We start from the raw sequence: 19,011 nt of genomic DNA, 5'->3' as shown, positions 1-19,011 counted from the left end.
CTGTTCGATTAACATCGACATCGGTTCTATTTCCTCATTATCTCCAGAATCGAATGTATCCAACCCCGTCGTTTCTTTCCCCAGCCGCTGACCTTTCCCGCCGTCTCCGATCGGCGACGATGTCGTTAGACTGCGGCATATCCGGCGCTGTGCCGGCACCTCGCCGCACCCGATGGCCGCCATATTGAATGTGTCGTCGTCACCGGCGGCGGCATTTACCTGTCCGGCATGTGATCTGGCGTCGGCCGGCCGCGCCACAGTCGGCGTGTCGGCGCCGCGCAGATTCTTCCTTCCTGCTGCTGCAGGTTTTCCTGCGCCGCTGACCGACGGCGGACACCTGCGCCGGCGACACCGGCCGGCGGCCGCTGCCGGCGCGTCGGACCGATTCTGGGAAGGTGATTATCGGAGCGGCGGCCGTCGGGAGGACGTCTCGACTCACGAGGCGACGCAGCACCTGCGGCGGCCGGAAGCGACCCGGAAAGGTCGGCCAGAGAGCTTACCTTACCTTACCTGCCGAGAGAGGTGTCGACAGGTGCTATTTCCGACTGCATGTGGCAGAAGGCTGAGGCAGGGATTTTAGGCACATAGAGGGGTAGGCTAGCTATACATAAACATATTATCCCCCTTGATTAGGATTAGTACTTAGAGTGGGAGGTAAACGACGGGATAATCATAACGTACACATATACGTATTATATTTAGAATCATATGCCATATTTTGAAAGTGCCTTTTATTCGTGGCAGGGACAGAAAAATTGACACGCCATATGAGTGCTAGACAATGACAATGTCTGTATTGTTTTGCGGCCTTTGTTGTCAAATCGAATAAAACGTGACTGGGCTCAGCTGGCGTAGAACTCTACCGAATGATTCGGGAGTTTCCGTAGGCATGGAAAAACTATTTCGGGTCAAATGTTGATAACGGTCCATCGCCCTCCTACATAACAGCACGTTCTATACACTTTAGTTTTCTACCCATTCATCGACTTTATCTGACACTATTGCTGGCACTGCCTGCATGACATCCATGATCCAGCAAACAACATCCAAACAGCCAAGCCCAAATGGTTTGCATTGGTCAATTCATCGCTATTGCATCTGAACTGAGCTTGTGCAGTGAGCTTTTGCTTTTATTCGGATTTCGGAACCGTTCAGAAACTTTCTGATGTGCTGTGCTAGTTGTTGTTTTATTTATTTTTCTTATGAGAAAGACACGAATCTTAACAATTTTAGATCAGTGAAGATTCACAATATCACACAACCTCCTCGACATTTCCCGAGGCACCTACTTGCGACGTTCACACGGCTCTAGTTTTGCAGACGTACGCCTTGGCGGGCGTGGTGTGGCCGAACTTCCGCTCGCACTCGCCATCGTCCCACGTACCGTCTCGGAGCATGAACACGCAGTCGGAGTCGTTCAGGTTGTCCGGCTGGCCACCGGCCCAGTTGGTGAAATTCACCGGCGAGGCGTCCGTCCACTGGAAGGTGCCCTCGGTGGTCATGTCGTGCAGTCCGATCCAGACGTAGTCGTAGGCGCTGACGAACGTCTGGAGGAAGGTGTTCTCCTCGGCCGAGTGGATGGAGGCGAGGTTTGGATGGGCGGTGACGGAGTTGGCGCACCCAACCATGGCGTCGTAGTAGTAGACCTTCTGGTCGAAGAGCCGGTAGCAGTTGGACTGGAACAGGGTCCATCCACTGGGACATGTCGACTGGCTGAACGTGCCGGAGACGAAGACGGCTAGGAGTATGGAGAACAACATGTTGAGGATGTGGTAGGGTAGTGCTGTCTGAGCGGATGACAACGGACGACTGCCGGGGCTCCCTTATATCGGTAGTCTGGGGGGATGTGAGACTTATCTGCAGGCTGGGAACACGGCAGGTGACCCTCAAATGCCGGGAAGACCTTCGTGGGAATACGGACACTACATATTGGCCACTACTCGGTACTGACATTGCCACTGAAAAGTACTAGGAACGTCTACAATATTTATCAAATGAAATGATTTTACAGTAATTGTTAGTTTTCAGAAGTTATAGCTACCGTTGTTCAGATGTATCTATCATGGCATCCCACGATCTATTTTGTGATGCGCCTATCTTAGTTCGGCAACTATGAAGCGCATTGATATTATTATGGCACATTAAGTAGGTGTGCTAGACAATTAGGCCTACGTATTAGCCGTTTTCACGACGGCCATCTGGTACACATTTGGTGCACATCTGGTACAGATTAGGTGCAGATTTGGTCAAATCAGGTTCAGTGTGTCTCTTAGCAGCTCAGCTAGGGTTGCACTAATTGCTTTTAGAGCAGCATCGATCAAAACACTAAAATAAATTCATAAAATGAATATATTTGCTGTAAAAGAAATTAGGTGCAGATTTGGTCAAATCAGGTGCATTCGCCGGATAGCCCGTCGTGAAAACGGCTATTAGCTGCTTTCTCCATTGGCTTTGCCTATAGGCTATTAGTATGTAATGCAATCATTGCGTAAGATCTGCAGAGACCAGAAAAATAATAAATGGACCTCTGTTTTGAAAGGGAGATTATAGTTTTTGAGTATTTTTGTCCTAATAATTAAGAGACCCATGTGAACTAAATTGTGTCCCCTTGTTCGTAAAGCATACAGTTAATGGTATCGGAACATTTCGGTTACTTTGCTCATTGCTGCTCATTGGATTAAAATATCATCCAAAGCAGTACCTACTTGATCGTCTAGTATTTTGAGCTCAATAATCTGCTTTTAACTTGATCACTGGCTGTGGATGCTATCTTATTTGCATCGCTGCACTATACAGTCTTCCAGGTCAGGATTTTTAAATCCGTCTTGCATATGCAATATTCATATTCATGGGGCTTGTTATTCAGAGATCGTATCGGACAAAAGCCAACTAAAACACCCTACGGTTTAATTATGTAGCCTTTCTCGCAGCAAGCAAACTCGCCGCATACTTTGAGACGTCATATCTGTCTGGAATCACATTTGAGCCGCACGGATCTTCAGCGAGCTGGCTCTATCGACTGGAGGCTTGTGCACAGGTCACGAGGGCTGCATTGTCCAATGTCCAGTGTCCACCTGTCATGTCGAGGCCCTGGCCATGTTGACGGAGCATGGGCCAGCCCGTCGAACCGTGAATGGAAAGCAACATTCCGTCACCAGAGGAAAATCGATTTTTTGCCTTTTTACAAGACAAGTCTCATGCCATCACGAGGGAGCAGACAGACGGAACAGCAATGCGGCATGTCGGTTCCTGGTGTTGAATTAAATCTAAAAGATGTTCAACGAAATGAATGTCGAAAAACGACTGATACTCTTAGGCACTGCTATTGACTGCTGATCACTCAGATCACTGATCAGGTCCCAGTCATGGAATTATGTCCCTTTTGACACTGGCGCACTTATCTTCCTTCTTTGGACTTCCTCCGGACATTTGCAGGTCGATGTCTGACTCGAGACTCCACAAGGCCAGTCGGAGGAAAATAGTGCTACGCCAGGGGCACAAATAGCCAGGAAGGTTCCCTGTAACAGACTTCCGTGAAAAATACGAATCCTAAAGCCGACACGCTCATGAGATCGACTTTGTATACAGTTGCAAACAGTTTAATTAATACGCGTTTGGGAGCTGGTAACAAAGTGTAATGGTAAAGAACATAATCCGAAAGACATTCCCACAAGGACATGTGTCATATCCCTGTGGGAGATATCCTGTGCAATTATATTTCACTCGCCAAGTTAGGATCGGATTAACGCATGTGTCATGAAATGGTTTGCGTTTCAAGTCCCTTATCATCAAGTGCTTTCGCTCTGGAGTGAAGAGTGGGTCATATTAAAGGTTGTTGTAAATGTTATCTCTAATACACTCAACGCTGTGTTGGAACAATTCTAGCTAAAATCAAAAGACATTTTCGCACTATAATCTGGCTATCACTATCAATTTCATAACGTGGATCTCATGACCAAAAGAGAAAACTTTGTAACCTGTAGCGGTAACTTCTATCGAACACATTCCATAGAAGATAACGAGACGCACTTTTTAGGAAACCGAAGTGCGGTTTTCGTAAAATCAGGTGTTAAACTGCGTGTTGCATGACACCTCCAATCCAGGAACAAGGTGTTTTACGCGTTACCAGGGGCGGCGGATTCGGGGGGGGGGGGCAGGGGGGGCAGCTGCCCCCCCTGGCAAAATCGTGGGGGGGCAAAAGTATCTTTTTGCCCCCCCCATAATTTGTGACAAAGCTTAGACAAGAAACCATATACCTGATTATTCTGTTCGAGCATCTGAAGATGTAACCAGATGCCCATGTACTTTCATACGTTGCCTTTCTTAAATGGCAAGCGTTCGCGTTCATATGAAGTTTTCCTCTCTTCAACCTAGTTTTGGAGGCATTATAAGCGTCAACGTGACGCAGCGGCAACCCAGGCCTTCAAAGACCGCTTACAGGGGCGACAGATACGGGGTGGCAGAGGAGGCATCGTCCCCTAAGAAACTTTTGGAGGAGGGGCAAACGTATATTCTTGCCCCTCCATAATTTGTGCCCTAAACATGGGGAAAATTTCCATAACCTGATATTGCAGCTATGCGCTCCTACAGTTTGTCCAACGGTGCCTTTTGAATATGTGTAAATGCTAACTATTTCCGCTTTATATCATTTTTTGTCTTTTTAGATTCGATTTAGCGATATTTTAAGTGTGCAATAGACGCAACTCATGCCTTCAGTGGTCGTTTGCCGCTATTTTGTACCTACATAAATGCCAAATCGCAAGCGAGCGGAGACGGAAGTGCTAGCCATTCGCTTGCGGGTAGTTAGAACTGATGAGCGCTCATAATAAGCCACGGTCGTACGCATTGACCACATTGACCAATGCACGTTATGGTATGGCACCCAAAGGCCAGTCATCATAGATCTGCTTTGGGCATTCGGAGGCTTGTGTGGGGCCAGTGTTAAAACTGGATGTTCACAGTTCAGTATCCGCTTTATTTCAGTTTTCACTATTAAAAAAGTAAAAATTAATGATGGAAACTTTTGAGGGTTAGGGCACTGATCATTAGTGCCCCTCCCCATCTGTCTAAAGGCTGGCTATAGAATAAAGAGCATCAAACACGAACAGTAGCGGCGGAACACCTTCAATTAAGGAGGGGGGGGGGGGGCACCGCCGACATTTAGTCCCATTCTTTCCATGCAACGCCCATAGGGCTAACGTTAAAATGCCAAAATCAAAGGGGGGCACGGTGTCCCGGTGCCCTCCCCGTTCCGCCGCCTATGAACACGAAAGCAAAATCTAAGGCATTTTGGAAAAATGAGTATGCCCCGCAGCGTCCGATAACTACCACCTTCCAGTGGGTCAAGCCAACGGGGCCCAAGTCTATAATGGCACTTAACGATAGCACTAACCTTGTCTCACTTTTCGTTGAAGTCTGTTCCGAATGGTTTCGGCCACAGACTAGCTGCACTGAGGTCGTTTGGTATGTGCAACTGTAATTAAAGCCACCTGAGGCGCCCTGACACCAGGCTGAAGCTGGGTTGGAAATGCCTCGTCTTTGCAGATATCACTGGCCACTGATTCTCGAGTGCCTGAACCGGTAGATGTGGCAAAATTTGGTGTGATAATTTGGACCTTACCGCAGTCAGCACACCCTAAAGCCCTAATAAAGAAACGCCCCACCCAGAGCTTCTGGATTCCCGTTCCAGTCCACCGTTCCTTCACCTCAGCCCGCCGCCGCGCTCCCTCGCCCTCCGTTCCCAGCTTGACGAGCGTTTGGGCCTTAGTTAAGCCATGCTGTAGGCTTACTGTATAAACCCATCGAGACAGCCCGTCTCGGTGAGCTTATTTGGCGAACACCATGCCTTGGGGAGGGTTTCTGGCGGATCGCTGTCCCAATATGTTTAGATGCGACCGACTGTCTCTGAATGTTTGAGCGGTCTCCTCCCGCTGTGAGCTAGTTTTAGTTGATATCTGTCTCAGAAATACTTTTTAATTAAAGAAAGGTTAAACGGAAATCGAACGTAAAATGAACAGAGGAAATGGTAACGAGTTACCTCATTGCAAAGAATAGCGCGCGCCTACTTCAAAAGGTTTGGCACCGTTCTTCAACATCTGATATGCGATCGGGTTATGACACAATTTTTCCCATTGGAGCTTTTTTCTAATACAGCAATACGAAAAGCGTTACATCGTCCACTGGCGGATCCAGGGAGCGGGCATTTAAAGCAAATATTTACTCCCCTTCCCCTGGCCCCTGCATCGCCCGAAATAGACAAAACGTACCTTATGTTTCCTAATAATAACACTTTATCATGATTTTTTTTGCTTTATGCTATTCAGCAGTAAGTCCGTAAGGAATCGAAATCCGAGGAGTTTTTGGATTTTGGACACTTTTTTTTGGGGGGGTATGTCCCTTATAGCGTCGAAAACGCCTTTCTGGATCCGCCTATGACATCATCTCGACTGGGATCTTGCCCCCCCACGCCAAAATCGAATCCGCCGCCACTGCGCGTTACATATGTCGAACAGTGACATGGGTGCTCGGTTAGCGTCATTTTTCTCCGTAGCAGACATTGACCGGTGACAGGATCGGTTACTTTCCTCTATTGAACCACGCAACTCACGGAGGGCAGGGCCGCAGTGTCAGCGTACCAAGCCAAGGCCAGGACTCATGTTTCCATTGCTGGATACATTACAGCACAGTTCAGCACCCAAGGAGCAACGCATATGTAGCACTGCAGTTCGAGCTGACAACGATCGCAGAACTTCACCGATGGAACGGCCAGTACCTAAGTTTATTTTCTAAAGAAAATGGGTCTCCATGCTATGAATTCGTCTCCAGATATAAAGTTGCTTTAAAACATATCAAAACGCAATCACAAATAATTCAATAAACATAATAAATACCAGGACACGGTTCCCGGCGTAAGACATTTTCTTCGGAAAGAGGAAGGCAGGACAGATATTTCGAGAAGGCGTGGTGCAGACGGTGTTCGATTTCTGAGTGTTTAAGCACCCCCCCCCCCCATCTACCAACCCTTGTGGTTTCATGCAGACCGTCTGCACTGAGGACTGACTGGCGGCCAAATTTGGCGCGAGCTGCACCCCGAACGGTGCAGGCCGCAGGGAGCGGCCTGGTCTCGGCAGGCCGGCACATGTATAACATATACACCAGCTCTGACATCGTTTTACTGTTGTAGAACTCGCTAGAGGCACGCAACCTGTCAGTCAATGTCTGTCTGTCTGTCTGTCTGTCTGTCTGTCTGTCTGTCTGTCTGTTTGTCGATTTGCCCGATTTGCCTGTCCGTCTAAATGTACACACACGCATGCATATATGCACCTATTGATATACCTACGCATATATGCACAGACATGTGTGTATGTATGCTATGCCGATTTTGATGACCCCATTATACCAAATGGTAGGAACAGACTACGAACACGCGCGACTAGCGATGCCTGGATTTCTACCACCCAGAGGCGCGGCTGTGATGGGTAGGGCACAGCTTGGCGTCACCACCGACCCGATCGGTATTTGATAAACAGGCTACGGTTCCTGCTCCAGTGCAGATGGCAGGGGCAGGGCACCTCCAACTCGACAGCCGCGCACTCCGGTGGGACGGTTGGATCAGATATAAACGGGCCGATGTTTGGTGGATGGAGTGATGGGGTGTAAGCTGGCTGCTTATCCAAATTTTAACTTTTTCGTTCAAACTTCATTTTGTTTTGGATCATCAGCTACAGAGAAAATGATGGTAAGCCACTGGCCAAAGCTGTGCCAGCCAACCGTCTCTGAACTCATTAAACTGTTTACTTGCCTACTGCAATGAATTGTCGGTGGTGAAAAAGGTTTTCTATCAGTTGAAATCCAAAACCGATTTCCAAATTCTTCATAGTAACTAACACTTCTTATCGTGTGACTTGATATGATTGCTGTAAGATCCTGAACTATTTCAACTTGCAAAAATATAACGGTTTTAAGATCCGGTGTCGTTTCCGTCGTGAATCCTCTTGAAAAGGTTTTAGAATTAATTCGAGCATTTCTTTTTTCGTCCTCTGACTCCGAGCATCTCTGACAACATCTGAAGACCGTTACACACCAAGGTCAGTTGACCGCACCTAGTTTACACAATCTGCACTCATCCACACTAACATATCTGAGTCCATGACAGAAGTATCTGCTTATGACTGATGTAGAACGGTCGTAGGTTTCGCGGGTGGTCTCTAAGGTAGGCTCACTCGCCTGTAAGGCACAAACGTGTTCCGTGCTAGGCGGCGCACTGTTGGATTTCAGGGAAACCTAGGCAGCCGTCTTATCTGTCGTGCATTAGGGCTGTGTCGACAGCTGGATATATCTGAGATCAGTAACAGGCACAGCCTGCTCGCGAGATATAATCTGGGGCTGACCGACCGGCGTCCTGGCCAAATTCAGAGGAATGGTACCGAGCACATGACTGGCTAATGTCTCTATTTAGTGTGCCGGATGAGACGGTATTAAGGCAGCTATACTGCTTTCGTTGGATCGGACCCATCCGCATCAAATTGTCTTGCTGCAGTTATGAGTGTCGTACCTGAGATAATGTCAGCTAGGGCCTTTAATCTATCGGTTCAGGGGTGAGATGCGTACGACTGCGGTGCGGTCATTTGTTCGCATCTCTACAAAATCATATCAATTCGCATTGCATAGCATCGGTCAAACCACATGTCAGTTAGAAATGAAAACTGAAAGAGTTTGAACAGAGAAATGTTAAACACGGAACTCTAAATTCATGATAACGTTTCTGATGAACTTTGTTTTCAATCGTCAAGAATAAAAATGGAAGAAAGAGAAGCACTAATTAACTTAATAAAAAAGCCATGCATAGTTGTTGAACGAGTCACAGCTTTTAAGCCAAGGCATGTCAAGATAAAATAGTTGCTAAGCTAATATTTACGCCTTATATCCAGCGCCAAGGTCGGTGTCCTAATCTTTGTCCATCACCTTATGGACTAACCGTTATCCTCACAAGGAAAGCCGGCTTGTCCTATATTAGGACATATAAGCAGCCTGTACCGATGCTGTACTTGCATACAGTTTCCTCACCAACACCCTGAACAAACCCGATCTGACACGACCTGTCACACCTCATTGTCCAACCCGGACCCTGCGTGTGTGATACAATGAAAAAAGTGACAAAAGACATATCACAGACCCGTTATTACAGGTCCGCTTCATGTAGACATGCATAAGCATCGTTTTAAACATGCCGATATATGTATAAGTCACGACAAAGCATTGTAATTCGGGCTGGCAGCCGTCACGGTGTCTTTGTGGCTCATTTATGTGGATCTTTTCAATAGCCCGATTGCTCAATGTACAAAATTCGTGATATCGGATATACATTTTCCTGTTTTGAATGGGCTTTATGGTTCAAACATCCGGCTTAAGTTGCCAGTTACACATAATCAATATAATTGTTGCATGAGTCTCGCTCAGGGACTATATGTCAGGATGATATATTGAGGGGAATTACCGCAACCTAGCCTTCGCACAGTCGCTAGAAATGAGGATATACCGGGGAGTCTTATCCCAGAATTTGCACTGTGCCGTCCCAGCATCCTGCATGATATAGCCAGAATCTATAAATAAGAGAGCTAGCAGTCCATTGATAAGTTGGGGCTCGTCAAAGTTCTCTCTCATAGAAACAGATGCAGTTGCATAGATACTAAGTATAATGATCAATTATGAAATTACGCCTCTCGCATCATAAAAAAGGTTTGACTTTCATCTGTATGTTTACTGAAGGCACGACCGTTTTTAAAACTTCGAGTTGATTCCTTATAAATGTCCATCTTATAAGTGCATTAAGAAATCACTGAATAATTATACATGCAATTGATCAATTCAATTTATCGCCATATTTTATATCTGAAACCTAAAAATATGTCTTACTGCTCGAATTTATAAAATGCTGCCGCGATAATGACCGTTACATGTCAGCCAATGTCCACAGCTGGCCTGAGTGAACATCATATTTCCAATTAGTAAGGCATAACTGAGGTAAAAACAGTCGCTACAATGCCAGCTGCATTTATTTGTACCCTAGCCGGAACATAATTGAAATGAGTCATCATGGACTTGCCTGGCGAACACAACAGCCATATTTATTTTTCTATCAAAAAGACCATCTGGGATGCCAGTTTCGCAGAAAAGTGGTCATAAACAGCCTCAAACAACGCGTCATTATTTGTTGAACACCAGCTTTCTGGTCTGTTCGTCCAACTGTAAACCGGGTTCCGACAAACACCCAGTGGAACATCTGCTTTCACTTGCGGTCGCCAGGAGTCCTACTTCTTACCATGGAGATTATCTTCTTCTCACTACTTCTCATTCATAGGTATTCCTCACTTTTCACCTTCTCACATTTATTATGTCGCTTCCAGAGCAATAACACCTTGAACTCAACAATCTTTAGAATAACGATGCACTTTCAGCAGGGTTGTTCCGGAATTAGGAATTAAATCAGTGACGAATAAAGAACGCTTACACACTGTTGCATGGGCTAAATAAGGATAACAATGTAGCCTATAATGCTCTAAACGCCTTTGAAAAACAATAGCAGGGCCAGTATATATGTATTTGTTAAAGTGGTTGCTTTGAATAACCATGTGCTATCGACAAAACGTCACTGACGACACAATGATTTATCACACACACAAAGAAATGTGTTTTTCAACTGCAGAATTTCTTACGGATAAGTAACTTTTGGAAACTGCAACTGCAGGTCCAATCTTCGCGGCGTCAGCCGATGATATAAAAAAAAAACTGACAAACTTGGGGTGGGGGGATTCAAAATAGGCATGCTTCCCAGCATATTGTTTGCCTTTAATAAAACTTTGCGTCAGGCTGGGCAATCATGGAGAAAAGTCGACTATAACATCGATTTCTTAAGACGTTAGAAGATTAGATGACTTGTGGGTGCTAAAAAATTGGGATGCCTAACTCGGATTTATCGTAGTGAGTAATTGTTGGCATCAATTTTACCCGAGTTGCATTGACAAAGACATCCACAGCCCTGCAGGTGCATTTCATTAGCTGTTTCTTGTCATCGATATATTTGGTATGATGCGTACTTCCTTCCCTATGATCAACATAGGAATCGCATGTCTCCATGGCTCGGGTAAAATGAGCATTAGCTAGTCGACGGTCTCATAAGGATATTTGGTTTGGAAAACTAAAACAAATTTTCAGACGTTCCTTTTAACGCGGTTAACTAAATTTTTAGCACGCCTTATCATTAACATTGTCAGCAGCTTGCAAGATAGTCAACTTTAATAACGAGTTGGAACTAAGGAGTTAGGTATATGTAGCTTTTGACTGCACAGCCAATTTGATTGCACAGCGAACGTGTGCGTTAATCTGTTAATTTGGTGTTGGAATGGTGTGGGCTGAGCTTTGAAGAGGACCGAATGATATCAGGGTTCTATCCTATTCCATCTATGGTCATGAAACCGATGCCAAATATCTCGAGATCATAGCCTGGGAACAAAACGCGGTCGTGAACCCGCTCGATCTTGAGAAGAAAAAAAAATAAAACACTGTTATCTCTGTTTGAAGATCCGCGCCATAAGGTGAACGATTTCCCTTAACCGCATGAATATACACCTAACTCGAGTTCCTTCACACCGGAGCGAGCAACGGTGCACGCGCTGTGTGCAGGCGAAGGATTGACCTGGCCCCCTCTGGGGTTGTCGGCCGACAATTGGCCCCCGTTTTCGGCTCACAGAAGAGGGCCAACTAGCAGGCTGAGCGGGGAAGCGGCCATGGGGTTCGTGCCGGCGCGGCGCCAGAGTTTGCGTGGAGGCATCGAGCTCAGCGGTTTACTCCGTTTGTAGATAGATCTCCCCTAAAGGCCGGCCCCGACGGACAGAGAGGCCGTCTAACTCTGATAAAGGGGTCAGTGGCCGCCTAACAAGCTGCGTTCGACGGACGGTTTGATCTGCACGCTGAATGCGGTTGAGGACGCAAATGATTTGAGGAAAATTTAGTTGAAAACCGTTACAGGACAACGTTTCTCTGGTCGAAGTACATGCAATCAAAGCATCCGTTTGCGACAAGCATGGTAAACGTGCATCGGTGTTTTATCTTTGAATAAACACGGTGTTGTAGCATGCACTTTTGCACTATGTAGTTAATAAAAAACGCATGGGTTTTAATGAATGTTTTTAATAAATGTTTTTCATGAATGTTTTTAATAAATGAATGTTGAGAATTTTTTTTTCATTTTCTCTGTATAAAGGTAGCAACGATTAAAGAGGTAGACGACCAATGGAATGCCTAATTAAGCCTTTTGATCGTTTTAGCAGGACACCCCAACAATAGGACACTGCTCTTGCATATGAGTCTTTCAGCATAAAACGATACCGAGTCATGTATTGTACAATGTTGCTGGTACAATGTTACCAAAAACGTACCTACATATCCAAGCAAGCAACTGCTGTACTAAGAAATATTGACTTCACACTGCTTGAGATGAGACGAGTGATATTTTACGGTTGTAAAAGGAGATAGTTTGCGTTATACGGCTGAATATTCATTTAATTTGCGACAACATATGTTTAGTGGCTGTTTGGATGAGACTACGTGTCTATAAGAAGCATGGTGTTGCATCCATCTTATCTGGCTTACGTGCAAACAAATCTTTACCAGTCTTCGGTAACCTGCTGTTCGCTATATGTACGACTGAGCATTACGTCATTCAATTTTATCGAGCCACTTTTCTTTCTGTTTGACCTATCCTTGCTGATTAATTGATCATTATCCTTTCAGCTCCACCGATTACTAGAACAGAACGGAATGAAACGAACTCTTTTTTTACATCGGTGGTGACCAATTCCAAATACTCGCCAGAAGGCCAGCACTCGTTTAGGGTTGCGGCGGCGGCAGCTTTGATCCTGGCGAATCAATCAGTGCCCAATGTCCCGTGGGAGCTGGTTCTGGGGCGATGTGACCGACGAATATTTCCTCGACGATCTTCCCTGATCTATATCTTATCACAAATTAGTACAGACATACATGCTACAAATGTGTGAGGATAAGTTGTGCAGGTGGTAGGTATTTCATATTGGAAAGTGAAATTATTGTCAGTTTGTTCGAACACCTGGAAAGGTACGGTCAGATGAGCAGGCCCGCTCAGGCCTGCTCATCTGACCGTACCATGTAAGAGTGATTGTGCCTTATGTCGATGTTTATCGCTGCTTTTGATGTATGATCTACATTCGTTTGTTTCCCTAAAGTCCAGCACAACTAGGGGCAAAATGGCGAGAGCACATTGTCTTTCTCGGTCAGGGTGAATCCATAATATGTTTGGCGTTGGTTGAAATACAATTCCCGCCTTGGATTCATGCATTAAAGTAACGCATAAGAACCCAAGCACGTTGCCCCACAGCAAAAGGTCATTTACTAATAGGTGAACCCGTTTGTATCCAATCTTCCAATTGGATCCCTCAACATTGAAAGCCTGTACAACGAGAACGCGCATTGAGTGTGATTTAAATGGGGTGCCAGATGCACTTGAACGTGCATGAATGCTGCATAGACCAACGGTCTTAACAGTACTTTCTAGTCGACAAGAAGGCGCGCTTCTTATTCATGAGTAGCCGATACTGTACCCTAAACTAAGCGTTCCATCATGATAAGGGACTCCGCTGGACGTTTTGCATTAAGTGGGTGTCATATTATGCCACTCGTGTCCGCTTCGCATGGTGATTCATTTTTTCGAGGTGCATCGATGGGTTACGCCGCGCTTAAATTTACTGTTGGCTGTTTTGTTGAGTCATGATCGTACCAACGCGACCGATCGTGTTCGTAGAATAAATAATTCATGGTGGTAAGCATATGTAGAGCCGTGGAAAGTGGAGGACATTTTAAATTAAGGCACTTGAGGATATTCGAACATCATGAAGCTTACCTATATGGGACCGAGTAGGGCATGATATTCAGATTGGCCAAGAATTGTCGGTCACGGAAGGTAAATGCACTGCTAAAATATTTCCTAGGCTTGCTAGCTTTCTTTGTCTCTGAAATAACTTTGAAAACATGCTATATTGTCACGCTCTGGAAGCAGAGGACAAAAAGACAGCGTGTCTAAAAATCCTGCTGAAATGACGCCCCCGCCCTGGCATGCGAGATACATCATCGGTGGAAGTTGCTTGAAATCATGGATCGTCCTTCAGTCACGCTTGGAACTAGGTATGCATAAACACATTCAGAGATTAGTTCACAGAAATCATTCCATTGTTCACACCTGCAGCGCTTTGAAAGTTTTTTTTTTGCGTGAAATAAGATGTTTGGTTGCTTGTGTAAAAAGCAATGCCTACAAAAGCAATTAACAATGCTATATATTACGGTGTCTCAAAACGGTTCAGTGCTCGACATATGGGATTTCCGACGGGAAAAGTTTGCGGTTGGTGAAAACAGTCGCAGCTATAGCTTAGGCTATTGAACGGGCTCAATGTGCCCAGTTTCGTGAGCGCGATAAACGTTGCCTGTATATCTTCCAAACTACCCGGTAATTCCAGATCGGACGGTGAAGGCCAGGGCCAGTGGCAGCGCAACAAGTTTTGCTCGGTCTGGACGCGGACCTACGTAAAAAGCTTTTTAAATGGCTGTTTCCAGATAAAAGGAGGCTTCTCAAACGCTTTTTCCAACGTTCTGTTCTATCCTTGTGAAGTTATTCGGTAAAAGATTGTCCACCCAAAAATATTTATTTGTTTAAATCCAGAGCAATCAATAAGAGGTGCGGCAGGTGACGAGCCGGAGGATAGCTCGTAGCTGGATGCTTTAGAGCATCATTATTCATATCACGGCTTTAACTTTGGTAAAGGATGACCGGTAAATTATTCGATCAATGATCAGTGAATCATGATGTAATAAGAATGCGGTGGTCTGACTATGTTTACGAATATGAGAGGCAAGAAGCAAAGTTGTACTTGTGCTTGCGATTGTACGGCTTTGAGGAGATATATACGTACATATATATATATATATATATATATATATATATATATATATATATATATATATATATATATATATATATATATATATATATATATATATATATATATATATATATATATATATATATATAGACACTGATTATTGAATGTGACAGCAGCTTCATTGTTGATTATCTTCCTTGATACACATTCGATGTGTCGAACTAGCCGTTTGTTTTCGGGTGAGAATCTGCTTAGAATGGAAGCGAAACTCATAATTGTAAAGATTGTCGGTATCATACACTTCATGGTTTTCTGTATTTTACATATGTCGACGTTTCGTCATATCTAATGACGTTTCACTTGATGGGAGCAGTGGTTCCTATGAGACTACGGTTTACCGGAAGCCAACCGACATGGGGAGGTGCCTTAACGGGGCCAGCCAATGTCCCGACAGATACAAGGACAGTGTGATCAAGGCATATGTGAGACGGGCTCTGACTCATTGTTCGACATGGGAGCTCGTCCATAAAGAGATGGGAAGAGTAAAACAGATTTTGACTAACAACAACTACCCTGTGCTAGCAATCGACAAACACATACGTGACGCAGTGACAGTGTACACACAAGGACGGCAGACCCCTGTACAAGACGCTAGTGTCCATAAACTTTTCTACAAGAACACAATGTCACCGGCCTACAAAGCGGACGAGCGAGTTTTGAGGTCGATAGTACGGCGACACTGTAGACCAGTGACACAAGGTGACCAACTGCAACTGATCATTTTCTACCAAAATCCCACCACCCGATCACTTCTGATGAAAAACAATCCGACGCGTGACACAGACCTCTTGAAACAGACCAACGTAATATACAGTTACAAATGCACTCTTGGAGACTGTGCGCTCCGACCAAACTGTAATTACATTGGACTGACCACAACCTCACTTAGTCGGCGCATTACGACGCATTTGCAAAGTGGAGGCCCAAAAACTCACAGTGACACTCACCACGGACATAGACTAACCAGACAGGACATGACCAAAAACACTTCCATCCTCGACAAATGCTCAGAAGTTCGACGGCTACACATCCTGGAAGCCGTTTACATTCGTGATCGGGACCCGCTCATTAACCGACAAGTTAATGCAAGGGGCACCTTGGCCCTCTATGAGGGAGCACCACTAGGCGCCAGGTGATTTAGTGGTTCATATAACAGGGCTGTCAATTGCGAGGTGACGTGTTAGAAGTTCGTGTTCAATGTAAGCACGTTATGTTTTTGTTTTTTGTTTTTCGGCTTAGGTATTCTGTCTCCTTTCTTCTTGCGCGATATTCGCATTGGCCTGGGGATTTACTGTAATTTGCTACCTGTATCTAACTGATAATGATGATTAAGTGTACCATGACCGGTGTTACTTGATTGCCTATAATTGTAATGTCATGCAACGTATTTAGTCTTGATAATGTCATTAGATATGACGAAACGTCGACATATGTAAAATACAGAAAACCATGAAGTGTATGATACCGACAATCTTTACAATTATGAGTTTCGCTTCCATTCTAAGCAGATTCTCACCCGAAAACAAACGGCTAGTTCGACACATCGAAGGTGTATCAAGGAAGATAATCAACAATGAAGCTGCTGTCACATTCAATAATCAGTGTCTATTGAACAATCTGCTTCCAAAATACACACACACATATATATATATATATATATATATATATATATATATATATATATATATATATATATATATATATATTGGTGTATTTGGGCAAGATATTTTCTTTGAGGCAGATGTCATTAAACAGCAAGGCAGCTTTCGCTTTTGATAGTTTTTTGTTGAGTTTTTGGGCTTGGTTGAATGTTTTCTTGATTGTTTCAGGTAGCGAGTTTAATGTTTCAGTTATATTCATTAAAGTTTTTCATTTTGTCGACGCGTTTCGATTGTATTCTCAAACAATCATTTTCAAGACTGAGTACAAAATCAACAGGGTCCGTCGGGATATGCTACTTCTCATTCGTCGTTTAGGAAAATAGCTATGCAACAAAAACATGTGACGGCATAATCATAACACTTTCACTAAGCTGGCGGAAGTATATATATATATATATATATATATATATATATATATATATATATATATATATATATATATATATATATATATATATATATATATATATATATATATATATATATATATATATATATATATATATATATATATATATATATATATATATATATTATATATATATATATATATATATATATATATATATATATATATATATATATATATATATATATATATATATATATATATATATATATGTATATATAATGGCGTATACCGCTCGCTGTCGACGGATTGTAGTGGCTCACATGACTGCATGGTTCAGTATCGATTATCCTATCGTGAACGAAGTAAAGGTAATCAATGGAACATGAGCTTCCAACACTGGACTAAATGTAAAGATGTTGCGTATCTGTAGCTACTATGCCATTGCCAGAAGTACGCGCCAGTGAGCATGCCACTGTATGGTGTTTAACTGTAATATCGTGCGTATGACTGTAGGTATGCAATACTACTTTAAAAATGTTTTACATGTTGTTTGTAATGTTGGTTATAGTTTGAACAGCACACACACAGGGTCGGCACTGCGGCCGTGGATCGTACCCAGTGCAGTGGTCAGTGGTCAGCCTTGGGCGGAGGTCAGCGGGTGGTTTCCTGCCGGCGCCGGGCGGGGAAGGCGAGCATTGAGCATCACTTCCGCCATGCCGGTCAACAACTCCACCTCAAAAAGCCGTTCACCCGCGCTACTTCCTGTGAAGATGACGCCGAAGTGGTAAGCGCTGTGTGACCTCCGTAGTGTTTCTGGATGATCATCGTTGCATTCCTCCAATGCTTCTCAGTGATCAGGCTCCTGAAGTTTTCAAAAATGACTGTTCCGCTATTCGATAGGAATCCTCGCCAGGGCATCGACTCGCGATTCCATGCGCATTGTTGAGGGCGGAAATACGGATTGTTGGAAAACGGTGCCGCTCAGTTGGCGTCATGATATCCTGGCTGGTTAGCGCCCCTACCAGGCGGTGTATCTGATCCTCACCGCGGCAGCTCGGTGCTGGTCACGAACTCGGTTCACGAGGGTTCACCAGGGGTTCCTCACGGGGGTCACGAATGACGAAGGACCACGGTCGCCTCAGCACGCCAGCCGTCCGCTGCACCCAGCGTGATACTATCTCCCCGGAAGGCGGTGCAATGTCGGGAACTGCGCCCCCGCGACCCCTCCCCTTCATCCGTCAAACGACCGCCAATCACTTCAATCAATCACCCCTCCCCTCCCCCGGTGTGATATCGTGACCCGTGATTGGTTCACTGACCACGAGGGCCTGCAGGAAAGACACCCGGCTCACACCGGGACTCGGTCCAGAAGACCGGTGTCCAGCCACCTCGCGGTAAATCCGTCAGCCGAGACGGCCGGTGATTGGTCAGAAATGACAACATCTGTGACGTCATTGGGGTGCTTAATGACTGTCACACAAGTGCAGCGCCGGTGTGGCGTGGTTTGGCCATGAACCAGCTATTAATAGCGGTGGGAGCGACACTCGTAATAGCTCGTTATTCGTGAGTCGTGATCGTCGAAGTTACGTCTAACTCAGCTTGGAGCTGCAAGATAAATCCCTAATCAAGCACATCCTATTTGAATTGAAATATTCATTGTTATGCCTAAAAAAAACAAATACCTTCTTTATATCTTATCCACATATCTTCTTAGCAACCAAGGTAGACATGAATATGAACTAGTTATATGCTTATTGCGTGACTAATTGTCATATTCTACCTGCCCATGCGGTCGCAACACTGGTCGTGGTCACTGGTCACCCCCGTATAGTTGACTTTCGTCATGAGCCGGCTGCTGCAAACCGTTAGCCTTAGCCAGTACTTGAGGTGCCGTTGAAAACAAGCCGGATGGAGTAACGTCAGTGACATCCGACGCGTCATCCATCTGACGTCATAGAGCTCGTGGTGGTGG

The 19,011-nt window shown here is 44.8% G+C and overlaps 1 protein-coding gene across 1 annotated transcript; it reads right to left on the bottom strand.

The window, feature by feature from the left end:
- Positions 1-1,298: 1,298 nt before the first annotated feature.
- LOC122382619 (alpha-N-acetylgalactosamine-specific lectin-like) lies at positions 1,299-1,760 on the bottom strand. The gene has a single exon (XM_043368178.1). It carries the CDS (start codon positions 1,758-1,760, stop codon positions 1,299-1,301), a length of 462 nt encoding a protein of 153 aa, XP_043224113.1.
- Between the last annotated feature and the right edge of the window lie 17,251 nt (positions 1,761-19,011).

Source organism: Amphibalanus amphitrite, unplaced genomic scaffold (assembly GCF_019059575.1).
Source record: "Amphibalanus amphitrite isolate SeventyFive unplaced genomic scaffold, NRLGWU_Aamphi_draft 000143F_arrow, whole genome shotgun sequence".
NCBI lineage: Eukaryota > Metazoa > Arthropoda > Thecostraca > Balanomorpha > Balanidae > Amphibalanus > Amphibalanus amphitrite.
The sequence above is the reverse complement of the archived record's forward strand: the minus strand, read 5'-3'. Positions and strand labels throughout refer to the sequence as shown.